Consider the following 14259-nt stretch of genomic DNA (forward strand, 5'->3'; position numbering starts at 1 on the left):
TTAATTTGGTTTAATTTTAATATATATACACATGTATGTGTGCATGTATTTGGTTGAACCAAAATACATTTATTGTGCGTGGAATACTTAAGATGTTCCTATGACTATGAGTGATAGCATTGTAAGATTGGTGTTATTGGTTTGCATTGTTATGGTTGTATTCTAAACCAGTACATTTCTTATCATAGACAATAATTATAAAGAAAAAGGAAAAATCTTGTCTGTTAAACTGTCACATATCAGTCTCTGTCTGTGTGTCCCTAACCCAGATGAACAGCAGAATAGTTGTTTCTTTACAATTCACACTTTGTGTGTGTGTGTGTGTGTGGTTTTTGTTCATTATTTGTTAATGTCCTTTTTGTTGTACTGTGTTTTTGTGTGTGTTTGTTTTGTGACTGGGTCAAGGTGCCTCGGCAGAGATTCCTACCTGTGTTTACAGATTTAACAGCTGCTTGTGCATATATCTCTGTTAAAAAAGGCCATGCTCAGAACCCAGGATGTTTGCACCATTAGAACTCCAAGACAAACAGAAGGTTAAAATCTACCATGTGTTTACCATTAGGCCCGCATGAGAAGAGCGACGTTTGAGTGAATAACCTGCCTGGGAAAACGGCTCGAGATGTGTTTTTAAGTTTTCTTTGGCACTGGAGTAGAGTTAGCGACTCAAAATATATTCTGGGAGATTGCTTTTCTGCGTCAGTAAAGAGTTTTTAGGGGCTGGAGAGGCTGAAATGTTACATATCTTGCCTGTGTAAGTGATTCCTTGACATTTCTCAGCCTGTGAGGGCATGCCCCTGGACCCCCCTAGTAAGGCTAAGCGCTTCGTGCCGTCGACTTTGATATAACTTACAAATGTTCAGCCTTTTTTACTTTTTTTCAATTCCCATGCCTGGTTTGTCTCAGAACTCTAAGTTCTAACAGAATTGTGGGATAGATTTGTGAATGTTGGACGTCTGTGTGGCTGTTCTTATAACTTTTGTGGCAATTTTTGCTCGCGCAGTCAGTTATATTGATTCTCCTGCCAACCTAAAAGGATACCTACCTGTGTGTGTGGGTGTGTGCGTGCATGCATGCACACACTGACTAATCTTATTAAGTGATACAGTGGAACACCTATTTTTAAAAACTGTTCATAATCTCTGCAAATTTAAAACTCGCTCCTTTTTACGTCTTGATTTTTTTTAGATATTTGGATAAAGATGTGAATTCAGTTGTTCATAGTGTTTGCTATGACATTGTGTTATTCAGCAACTCAATAAATGTTTGTGTTTTTTTTCTGCTGCAGGCCCACGACAACAGTTTAGCAGGGCAGCGACATCCAAGATGAGTTGAGGGTTCCCAGCCCATCAGACGTCATGATGCCCAGGCCATTCTCTCAGTCTTTTCTTTATGTGGGGACGTTGCTTAAAGGCTAGAAAATGTGACTGGATGGTTTTTTGTGCGAGTAGGACAGGGCGGTAGTCACCACATCAGGAAGGATTCCGTTGGTCTGTGTTGAGGGGGTGGTGGAGGTGGGGAAGTGGGTGAGACAGGGATCTCGCCCTGTGTCAAAGTGTTACAATCGGTGTTTGTATAGTGTGCACTGAAGCGTCTGTCCTCAGTTCTTTCATTTTGTGAAGAAGAAAAAAAACTTGCGCAAATGTGAAAAAAAAGGTTACACAAGGAATCCTGTTCTTGGGCCAGAAACGCCGAGGAAAAATTGTAAAACCCTACCTGTTTAAAACCACTGTCTGCGCACATAAACAAAATGTTGCACTGAAGCCAAAAGTGAGGAGAAGGAACATATTTCACTGCTGAACTGCTCACTCTGTATCTGTAAAGCTGTGAGAAAGCATTGCAGGAGAAACGGCAAGCAGAACCACTCACTCCATAACATGTAGGCTGCCAGAAAGGGGAAGGAAGACACTTCATTCTTGAACCACTCGCTCCATACATTTAATGCTGGAAGAAAACGTCACTGGAGATTCAGCAGGGACATCCACTCACTCCTCAGATGTAAGCTGTGAGGAAGGGTCGCCGGAGAAACAGCAGAACAGCATGTCGCTGCCGCATTCCACATGGGACCCCACAGTGTGTGCGTCATGCGGTCAGCTTCACGAGCCTCAGGGCACTCACCTGTACGACTACTACCAGGCAGTGGACGAGGACCTGATGTGTCAGATCTGTCTTCAGCCGCTGGTCAGTCCTCTGGACACGCGATGCGGACACACCTTCTGCGCGCGGTGCCTGCGAAACTACCTGCGCATCCAGCGCCAGTGTCCCATTGACCGCAAGGCCCTGTCCCTCAAGGAGTGTCAGCTGTCCAGTATCCTGGTCAGAAGGTCAGTGGGCAATATCAGTGTTGTGGTGTTTACAGTAAAGTGCTTTTTGTTTTTTACACTTAGTCAGTATTTGATTTAAATGTATTAATAATATTAATACGAGAATTTATAACGCGCACATATCTCACCACAAGGCGCACTCATACACATTCTTTGCATTTACAACTTAAGCACATACACTTATGTATAAATTACATGAGTATGGCTAGACAACAACACAAACAAAGTAAGCATGAAAAAGAAAAGAAAAATTTTAAATAATAATTATGTACATGGCTCAGGCATGGAAATTGTCCAATTTTTTTTTTGTTCCGCCGAAAAAGCAAAAGTGTCCGCCGAAAAAATAAAGGGGGGAGGCACACAAAAAAAGCACTGGTTACTTTTGCCTTTGCGCAAAAGCCAGCGAAAACTTTCCGTACTTTGTTCACGCACTGCTACCGCCCGCCTCAGTTACTTGAACTTTTATGTTTGAAAGTAAACCAGATTGTACAGATTGTGTTACAAGTTACATTTTCCTGTTTGTTTCAACAGATCAAGTTTTTAACAAATTTAAACCATATAATACATGTATATATTTTTTTCTTCAAAAAAGCAAAAATTGGTACTAAAAACTCTGATTCTAAAAACAGAATTTAATGGCAAACTTGGAGCTCAGATGACACCAGATTGCACCATCTGGGTTCTTTGGATAATTTTTTTTCGGGGGGGGGGGGGGGGGTGCCATGCCCCCGGACCCCCCCTAGTAAGGCTAGGCGCTTCGCGCCGTCGACTTGACGCTTCGCATCTTCAGTTATTAATTTTCAGCCTTTTTTACAATTTTCAATTCCCATGCCTGATGGCTATTTACAACTGCTCTGATTTAGGCTTGCAGCTGCAATTCCCAGAAAACTACTGAACAGAAGAATAAAAAATTTTACATGTGAATTTTTCCAGATAATATTCCTACGTGTGTTTTGTTTTAATAAATCTCTTTAATGTCATATATATCTATATATATATATATATATATATATATATATATATATACATCCATCCTGTACAAAATTTGACACTTGAGACACTCTATGGCAACCGCATTTTTCAATCAAATTGGTTGTTTTTTTGTCAAAAAGGCTCAAAACAAATTTGTTGGACCCGGCCTTGACTATGGGATTGCATATCAGCTCGGAAGCTCAAATAATTGAATTAACTAATTTTTTAATTAAGATTTTGCTTCAGATTAAAATTGCAATGACAGTTGAAGAAATGGTTACCTTGGATCCATGGAGTTTGTATTATTTCCTGAATCATAAAATATATTTACATGTACGGGTTCCAACCAGCCTAGGAGTTGTCAAAAAGTATCGAGTGTATTCCGTTTCATTCGTTTAGGGTTTAGACTGACAAATTCACAAAATGATTTGAGACTGCTCGACTTAGCTTGTTTTCTTGTCCTTTCTTTTTCTTTTAATGTTGCATGAAAGCTAGGTGGCTTGGAGACAGGAAACACAGAAGAAAGGTTTCTAAGAAAAATCTCTGTGCAGGTTGCTTTCAAGAATAAAATGACCAATTCTGTCTTTCTTCGCTTTCAGAAACAGTATTCCGCTTAAACCAAATGTTTGATTTGAAAAAATCTTTCAGTTTCTGATTTTTAGCGGTGTAAAATAACTGTTTGCATTTCAGAAGAAGCTGTGGTGTGTTGTCAACTGTGATTTTGATTTATTGGATATTGTTTTAGTTTTGTTGTGAATCATTCTGCAGATGTATGGTTGGTTGGTTGGCTGCCATGTGTATGCGTTTAATTTGACAGTACAAGTACTGATGGTAGTTTTGGTACCCAAACCTCAATTCAATGTTGGGGTCCAGATAAGAACTTCATACTTCAAGAGCACCAAGAAGCGGGTATCTGAGTTTCTATTTTAAAGTATTACACCACAGTATTTATTCATTTTTGAGGAATGGTATGGACATTTGATTATCAGGAAGAATAAATAGACAGCATCGTTGTGTGTGCTCAGTTGTATGCATAGTGAGTAGAAATTGGTCCAGGCAAGTTTTCTAAACTCATCAAGCTGCCTTTCAGTCTAAGGCCTGAATAATCAGAATCCTCATTATAGTACCAACGTGGGAGTATAGTAGCTGGGGTAGGCGTGTGGCCGTGTGCTTTCAAAGGATTGGGGGATGTAGGGGGAGGGTGTTTGGGACTGGGTGTCATTTGGCAGATGAGAATAGACAGGCAGAACTCCTTGGTTAATTGAGCTTCTGAGCCTTGCGCAATAGACTCTTTTGAGCACGTAAGCCAAATGAAATAGTCCCCCCCCTATGAGGTTTTGAGCTTTGTGAAGTCACTCACTGAGTGAGGAGGGCTCAGAAACTTTTAAGGTGTTGCAGAAAATTGTACAGAGTGCACGCATGAAAGGAACTCACGTTATTTCACCGAACTATGACATGATATGGTTTAAAAATAAAAGTATAATTTTATACATATGCTATGGGTGAAAGAGACACCAAGGAGTTGTTGCTCCTGTTCCACAATGAAAGGCTGTGGATGCCCTGTGTGTGAGTGTGACCCTTTCTCTCCCTGCATATGGGTTGTGGCACGATTCTTTTCTCCACGAACACACTCACTATGTGTTTTTCACTCTTTCTGATTATGTCACTGAGTCTCGTCAGGCACCTATATCTAATATAGGTCTATGGTCTCGTGAAGCTGCGACACACTCTTTTCGTAATTGATTATACAATTTCAGTCTAATTTCTTTTTGCCCTACCACTGCCAGTACCACGGGCGACTAACGCGGCCTACTGCACCATGCACCCACACACATATTGATTTGTTTGAGGGGGAGTGCCGTGTGATTAATAGTGAAAGGGAGACTGGGGGGATGCTGGTGGTCCGGTGCATATCACGAGCTGTGGACGATGAATGCAGTGGGGCCACCTCTCCCTCCTCCTCCTCCTCCCTGTTTTTAAGACATGCCACCGCAGTCTAAAAAAAACTTAGGTCTTAAACCAGAGGGAGTCTTAAAATAGAGGTAACTTTCAAGATGTTGCACACTGACACAGTCTGGAAAAATAGGGTCTTAGAAATAAGGCGGGGAGCCCTGAAACGGGGAAGGGCAGTGCCAGTGGAAGTATGGGGATGTAACATGAAAGTTTTTGTTTTTTTTCTCTCATAAAATGCTTCCGAGTGAAAAAGTGCGTAAGATAGGTGTGTACTCATTCTCTTGTACACCAGGGGAAAAAACCTAATGATTTGTCTTTCTGGTCATGTATGGAAAGCAGCCAGTAGGTTGATTAAAGTAAAAATACACTGGATCATGCTGAGTATGATCTACCAGCAAATTAAAATACTGCAAGTGCATGCGCGCATGTGAAATGTCGTTGCTCAGTACAGAATCTGGGTCACATTTAAAGGCATATGTACGCGCTCCCGTGTTTACAAAGTGTAGTTTGCCCATAATCGATGTCAAACGCACCATAAGACCATAATTATAATGACGATATGTCACCATGCGCGGACCATAATACATGCATTACAGCTTGTTCTAGCCTCTGAAAAAGTGAGGATGTCAACAAAGCCGCGGTGTTAGCTCCCTTGCATCAACGTTACATGTGTTGCCAAATCTATAAATAGGACGATCCAGATCAAAATGAAAATTAACATATCTCAACATTGAAGGGGTCCTAGACCACAATATTTTGCAGGGAACTTAATTTAGCATGTCTCCAGCTGTTGGTAAAGCAATTAGCGTGTATAGTCATCGAGTACATATGCCTTTAAGTTTCATGGGACAAAAAAAAGTTGTGATATATATGCTCTTTTATTTGTGAAAGTGGAAGCATGCTCTTATCCCAAGTAAAAACCCTGAACAGATCGGTGGTGGTTTACATGATTGTTTATACGAGAAGGAATGTACATTTCATTAGTCTGGATTGTTGCTTCCGAAATACTTACAGTTGCATGCACTCAGGCATAAACTGTAGGACCTAAACCGAAGTCAGTGATGCCGTTAAAACGCAAGGGTGGGTGGTTTGGACACGCATTCGATCAATAATGAATTCGAAATCGCTTAACCGTGCCACCTACACCGCAGTATTCAATCTACACTGCTGTCGCCCACGCCGCTTTTTCTGTGATCACCCGATTTTGCCTTGATCTATGGTAGTATAGCCGTGCTAAAAGTGAACATTTATTAAAATTACGGAGATACTGGCACTAGACGAATTCCGGAAATAACTCTGTCGTGTTTGTGTACGAATTGTCAAAGAGTGAATACCCTTGCTTTTACCAAGACAAACAGTTGATACGTGCTGATGTCCACATGTTTTAGACACACACCCTCGATAGTGACTTGGCCTATAATGTCACGTGGGAAAGTTTATATTGATGTAGGCAACCTAAAATAAGAATAACAAGTCGCGTAAGGCGAAATTACTACATTTAGTCAAGCTGTGGAACTCACAGAATGAAACTGAACGTAGTCCGCCGCTAGTGCAAAATGCAGTGAAAGTGACGAGCCTGTTTGGCGCGGTAGCGGTTGCGCTGTGCTTCATAGTACGCTTTAATACTGTACCTCTCTTTGTTTTAACTTTCTGAGCGTGTTTTTAATGCAAACATATCATATCTATATGTTTTTGGAATCAGGAACCGACAAGGAATCAGATAACATGTATACAAGAAATTAATAAAAAAAAACACGCTTAAACCAAGGAATAAGATGAAATAGTTTTTAAAACGATTTCGGAAATTTAATTTTAATCATAATTTTTATATTTTTAATTTTCAGAGCTTGTTTTTAATCCGAATATAACATATTTATGTTTTTGAAATCAGAAAATTGTGAAGAATAAGAATTAAGATGAACGTAAATTTGGATCGTTTTATAAAAAAATTTTTTTTTTTTACAATTTTCAGATTTTTAATGACCAAAGTCATTAATTAATTTTTAAGCCACCAAGCTGAAATGCAATACCGAAGTCCGGCCTTCGTCGAAGATTGCTTGGCCAAAATTTCAATCAATTTGATTGAAAAATGAGGGTGTGACAGTGCCGCCTCAACTTTTAGAAAAAAGCCGGATATGACGTCATCAAAAGTATTTATCGAAAAAAAGAAAAAAACGTCTGGGGATATCATTCCCAGGAACTCATGTCAAATTTCATAAAGATCGGTCCAGTAGTTTGGTCTGAATCGCTCTTACACACACACACGCACAGACAGACACACACACACACACACATACACCACGACCCTCGTCTCCATTCCCCCTCTATGTTAAAACATTTAGTCAAAACTGGACTAAATGTAAAAATGTATTTATAAACAGTAGTTGTATACATTCCCAGTAAATGATTTGTGATTAACATTCCCTTTGGGCGCTGGAGACACAGTAGCACTAAAAGTCTCCCGTGTTATGTTTTTGGCTCAACGTCGGAATCAAGAAACCGTTGAATACCCCCCGCGGGTTAGGGGGAAGAATTTATGCTCCCCAGCATGTCGTAAGAGGCGACTAACGGATTCTGTTTCTCCTTTTACCCTTGTTAAGTGTTTCTTGTATAGAATATAGTCAATGTTTGTAAAGATTTTAGTCAAGCAGTATGTAAGAAATGTTAAGTCCTTTGTACTGGAAACTTGCATTCTCCCAGTACGTTGCAAGCCCCTGGAGCAATTTTTGAGTCACTTGAGAAAATGTGACTCTATGTAATCGGTCAGTGTTAGTCTGTCCGGCCGGCCGTCCGTAGACACCACCTTAACGTTGGACTTTTCTCGGAAACTATCAAAGCGATCGGGCTCATATTTTGTTTAGTCGTGACCTCCAATGACCTCTACACTTTAACGATGGTTTCGTTGACCTTTGACCTTTTTCAAGGTCACAGGTCAGCGTCAAAGGAAAAATTAGACATTTTATATCTTTGACAAAGTTCATCGGATGTGATTGAAACTTTGTAGGATTATTCTTTACATCAAAGTATTTACATCTGTAGCCTTTTACGAACGTTATCAGAAAAACAAGGGAGATAACTAGCCTTTTCTGTTCGGCAACACACAACTTAACGTTGGGCTTTTCTCGGAAACTATAAAAGTGACCGGGCTCAAATTTTATGTGAACGTGACTCATTGTGTTGTGAATAGCAATTTCTTCCTGTCCATCTGATGCCTCATATAATATTCAGAACTGCGAAAGTGACTCGATCGAGCGTTTGCTCTTCTTGTTTTATTAGTGCTTTTGTGAACAAGAAACAATCCCATCCCCCCCCCCCCCCCTTTCCCTGCCGCGATATAACCTTGAACGGTTGAAAACGACGTTAAACACCAAATAAAGAAAGAAAGAAAGACGCCGTTGAAAATAATTCACGTGTTCAAATGTTTGGCAGAAATGTCGCAGTTGACATCAACATGCTTCCATACCGCTATACAGTCAGGGTGGTTTCAGTGCATGCAACTCATCACGAGATGGGACTTCCCGCTGTTAAGCCACACGTCCACGGATGGGTTACCTGCAGATGTCTAACCGTGAAATTACATTCTGGCAACCTGAAATGTCATGGATGATCGCGTCCAAGTCGACCTTGTTCGTCCAAATTACGCCATGAAAACCCCTGGACCTTGAGATACAGGGAAAAGTGGGGTTTTTTTTTAAATCGCCAGCACCGTACTGCATGCATGGCAGCTCGTTTTACCTAGTAAAAAAGCAGCTCGAATCCTGATGAGGGTAACCTCACAGGACGATAATTATGATACCAATACGTCTATCTGCGGCGCGCGAACAGACCGTAAGCATGTGCAAGATTATCGAGCTGAAACCCATTCCTTCACAAATACCTCATACCAAGACTATTTGTCATAAAGGTTATTTCGAGCATTTTGCTGTCCTTGGAGTGACTTGAGATCAATACCAATATCTCGCCTGCCTTTGTTGTCGCCGCCATTGTATGATTTACTGATTCAACACTCTATTAGTGAGCAGGAAGTTCGCGCATGAATCGTAAAGAGTCTTTTGGAGTAACAGTTCACCTTAAAACACACACACACACACACACACGGGAAAAAAGAAAGCAAAAGAAACCAGCGCGAGTCCACACACGGGCGCGCACACACACACACAGTCACACACACACGGGAAAAAAGTATGCAGAAGAAACAAACGCGAGTACACACACGCACGCATGCACGCACGCGTGGACGAAAAATGGAAAGAAGAAGAAGAGAGAGAGTTCTGCAAAAACTCGATTGGAAATACCTGTACTCCTCCCACATCCAGCTTTCAGCGTGATGTTAGTGAATCAGCCATGCGTATGGCGTGTCGGACGCGCGTTGTGGCGGCCCATTACGAGTGAACTGCACTCATTGATCTACTATCGACCATTAATAAAGACACTCTCCCAACACCCACACGAACGCATGGACATCTGCGCATTTTCCCGAAGTTAGGCGCATACGCATTGAGCACATTCACACACGCACGCATACATGTATGCACGTGCAGTCACACATACATGCAGACAATGTTTGCTTACATCTTGTACATAACAATAAATACACACACGCACGCACATATAGACCGACGCGCACTTGCTCTTTCTCTCACTCACATAGATAGATTAGACACTTCTTTTTCCCTCCCCCTCTCTCTTTTTCTCTCCCTTCCCCCCTCCATCACCACAGCCTCTTCCCATCCGACCGCCACTCACCTCTCGACATCTCAATTCCTCACCGTACCTGTCGCTAATCGTAGCACGGAACAAAGGCTCAGTGATGGAGGTTTAATGTCGTCTGCACGAGGTATTGTTGCTGTCAAGGTGAGGGGTCAGGGACAGGCCCAGAGGTCGTTCGTACCGCGTGCGGTCTGCCTGAAATTGACAGTCTTACCATTTTGACGATGAGCGGTCGGCTTCCAGCGTTGAAATTGATGTGAACACTACTGAAACAGTTGAAACAGTTTGCAAGTGATGAGAAACGATTTTGACAGAAAAAAGTTTAGACGATTTGCAAGTGACGAGAAGAGATTGGAAATTGATTTACATCAACTGCATCAAGCACAAGGAACTTAGTCGATAAATATCGACAGGGGGCCGACAAATGGTTTAAATGGGAAATGTGTGTATATGGGTGTGGGTTTGAAACAAACAAACAAACCAACCCATGTGAACCCCGGGCCGCAGGCCTTCGATGTAGTGATTGAAAATGGTTCAATTCTCATTTGGTCTGATTCTCAAATGGTACCGGTATACTCCCCCCCCCCCCCCCCCCCCCCCACTTTCTGCACCCGGGTCAGTGACCGAGTTTAACCTATGGGGAGTTTAACCTATGGGGCGGTGTCTTTGATGTCTTGAGAGGAAACTTGGCCAGGGTAGTACATGCACCAGAACTGGTGGACACCAAGGACAAACATGAAATCGAAGCAGTTTGCTTTCAGAGGGAACGATCGTCAGCAACTCAAACTTCTCTGTTTTCTTTTTTTTAAGAAAATCTGACTTTCTTTGTGGCCCCCTGACTCCGCCCCCCTCCCTCTGTAAGGACCCCCCTCCATAAGGACCGATTTTTGTCAACATTTTAAAGGTCGCTAGAGAGGGGTTCCACTGTATGACCTAACCGCTACTGGCAGACGGCCTCAATCTTCACGCGCAAAGACGAGATTAATAGGTGCTCGGTTTTGGTATTTTGAATTACATTACATTAAACCTTTGTTGGGTTTCATGGTCATGGCAACAGCCATAATAATATTATTACATGATGTATAATATCATATTTCAGCATATGTGAATTACATGTCATCATACCAAACTGTCATACATTTTTATTCCTACATTATTCTGATTGATCACAACCAAACCTTCCCGCAGTGGGGCACTGCGGTTATGAAATTAAAGGCCCCTCCTGTTTTTGGAACCGCAGGAGCTTTCTAGTTTGCTGTTAGGTAGATTTTTGGTTCCTCTTTCCTGTCATGCTCTCTTTTTCTTCATGAATTCTTTTCTTTTTTCTGCCTTCTTGCTCATTCACCTGTATTTTTTCCAAAAATCTCTTCTCTTGCCGCTTGTCTCGCGATTCATGTATAGTTTAATCTGTTAGTGTTCTGATGTAAGTCCAGCAGTAGATAGGTTAAGCCTATTTTAACATACTGGAAACTGGTAATCTTCCAGTAGGTATTAATTTAGTTTTACTAAAGCCTGCTGGGACACAAGTAATGGGTTAGTGCATTTGTAAACAGGAATCGCTTGACAAGTGGCCCCCTTCATCCCCCCCTTCCTCGTCCTGATATGGCTCTGCGTAGTCGGCTGGACGTTAAGCAACAAATAAACAAACAAACAACCAAACCTACTATCATTGGACACATCCAAATGCAAGCGCCTGTTCTTGACAATTTCCCTCTGATCTAAATATAAAATCAGTGCAATTTCCTGGGTCGGGCTTTGCCACAGACACTCACGGTTTTGCCTGTAGGTAAAATGTACAATGTATTTTCTGATTTGTGCACAAAAGCTTTTTTTCTTTTTTCTTTTTTTTTAACATAACAATGTTTAATGTCACTGTATGTTTAAAAGACCATGGTCATATTTGTAAAAACAATGTTAAATTAGAAAATAAATAACATTTTGGTTCATGATTTTTCCTACACCTGTGCTGAAAATAAGAAATAAAAATGTCGGTATATAAGTCGCTCAAATACAAGTAGGTATGAATGGCTCGGTTTGAGTTTGTTGCAGTTGACCCTGCACAATGCGACCTATCATGTTTTTGCGATTTTGCCGTCACCCCTCCCATAGGGTGACGTATTTCACAACTTCCTGTGTTACACAAACTCTGTGATGACTCACCAATTTTGACTTCACTCCTCCCTTAGGGTGACGGATTTCACAACTTTCTACAGATGAACAATGTTGCCTCCACCCCTCCCATAGGGTGACGGATGTCACAACTTCCTGTGTACACAAACTGATTACGTATTTCACAACAAAATGGCGCTGCCCATGGTCAACCTCGAAACTATCCGTATAGAATGGGGGCGTCCTCGCCCCCATAATAACGGCGTTTTAAAAGCTTGTCAGTTGATAGTACATGATTGGCACTCGATTACATTTGCATATCATTACGGCGTTTTTTAAAGCTTGTCAGTTGATAGTACATAATTGGCGCTCGATTACATTTGCATCAACTGTCAATTATTTCGAGTAAAAATCACAGCGCCGATTTGAAAGCTTGTCAGTTGGTAGTCCATGATTGACACTTGATTTGACATGCATCAAAAGCAGTTATTTTGACCGGAGACTACAGCCCCGATGTAAAAGCTTTTCAGTTGTAGTAAATGGTTGGCACTTGATTGCATAAAATTTGCATAAAGTATCGTTCCAGGTAGGGGAAGCTCTGCATGCTCTGACTTCCAACACTTCCGTCAGGCTTCCCGGTTCAGCTATATCAAGTCATGTTGGTTCAATTTCATGTAAATTATTATGAGAGAAGCATTTACATGTTCTTGCAAGCTTTTAAAACGTTTTAAAGCCTCACACTTCCGGATATTATGAATATTCTTCAAACAAAAACAAAACTTTGCTTTTTGGAAAGGCGTCCTTACAGTGGTCTTTTTATATTTAGTCAAGTTTTGACTAAATATTTTAACGTGGAGGGGGGAATCGAGACGAGGGTCGTGGTGTGTGTGTGTGTCTGTCTGTCTGTCTGTCTGTCTGTCTGTCTGTCTGTCTGTGTGTGTAGAGCGATTCAGACTAAACTACTGGACCGATCTTTATGAAATTTTACATGCGAGTTCCTGGGTATGAAATCCCCATACGTTTTTTTTTTCCATTTTTTCAATAAATGTCTTTGATGACGTCATATCCGGCTTTTCGTGAAAGTTGAGGCGGCACTGTCACGCTCTCATTTTTCAACCAAATTGGTTGAAATTTTGGTCAAGTAATCTTCGACGAAGGCCGGGGTTTGGTATTGCATTTCAGCTTGGTGGCTTAAAAACTAATGAGTGAGTTTGGTCATTAAAAATCTGAAAATTGTAAAAAAAAAAAATTTTTTATAAAACGATCCAAATTTACGTACATCTTATTCTTTATCATTTTCTGATTCCAAAAATATATAAATATGTTATATTTGGATTAAAAACAAGCTCTGAAAATTAAAAATATAAAAAATATTATCAAAATTAAATTGTCCAAATCAATTTAAAAACACATTCATCTTATTCCTTGTCGGTTCCTGATTCCAAAAACATATAGATATGATATGTTTGGATTAAAAACACGCTCAGAAAGTTAAAACGAAGAGAGGTACAGAAAAGCGTGCTATCCTTCTCAGCGCAAGTACTACCCCGCTCTTCTTGTCAATTTCACTGCCTTTGCCGTGCGCGGTGGACTGACGATGCTACGAGTATACGGTCTTGCTGCGTTGCATTGCGTTCAGTTTCATTCTGTGAGTTCGACAGCTACTTGACTAAATGTTGTATTTTCGCCTTACGCGACTTGTTCTCTCTTTTTTTAACAATGTGAAAATCGGATGAAGTGTGCATGGGGACATTTGTAGGATTGATGGTGTTCGTGAATTGAAGAAGAAAATATTTCAAAAGATCTAGGTGTGAATTATTTATTGAAAAGATCAGCATAATGGTGTTTAGCAAACTTATCGACATGAATGTATAAAAAAAAACCTAAAAAACGATATTTATCTTCAACCATCAGAAGGAAGAGATTATTTTAATGTCCCTTTGTCTCCACATACGTGTGTGTGTGTGGAGGGGGGGTGCCAACGTGCGCGCATGTGTATGCTTTACCCTTCCCTTCCCTACCCTTCACCCCTCCCCTCTTTTTCTTGTTTTAATTCATTCAACTTTCTTTCAGTTTTAAAACAAAAAATGATTCTAGAATTCCTGAGTTCAAAATTATATGGCGTAAAGATCAGTGTGTCAAAAGAGAATTGGTTTATATTTTTGAAATGAAAGTATTGTTGGTCTCTTTGAAG

At 40.8% G+C, this 14259-nt stretch overlaps 1 protein-coding gene across 2 annotated transcripts in view; it reads left to right on the top strand.

Moving 5' to 3' along the window:
- Positions 1 to 14259, top strand: part of LOC138970984 (ligand of Numb protein X 2-like) — a 59480-nt gene that overhangs the window by 8038 nt on the left and 37183 nt on the right. For both annotated transcript variants that reach the window (XM_070343568.1, XM_070343569.1), the window contains exon 2: positions 1286 to 2321. In XM_070343568.1, coding sequence (XP_070199669.1) covers positions 1939 to 2321 — 383 coding nt within the window. In that variant the 5' untranslated portion in view covers positions 1286 to 1938. The remainder of the gene's footprint in view (positions 1 to 1285; positions 2322 to 14259) is intronic.

Source organism: Littorina saxatilis, linkage group LG7 (genome assembly GCF_037325665.1).
Source record: "Littorina saxatilis isolate snail1 linkage group LG7, US_GU_Lsax_2.0, whole genome shotgun sequence".
In the NCBI taxonomy this organism is placed as follows: Eukaryota; Metazoa; Mollusca; class Gastropoda; order Littorinimorpha; family Littorinidae; genus Littorina; species Littorina saxatilis.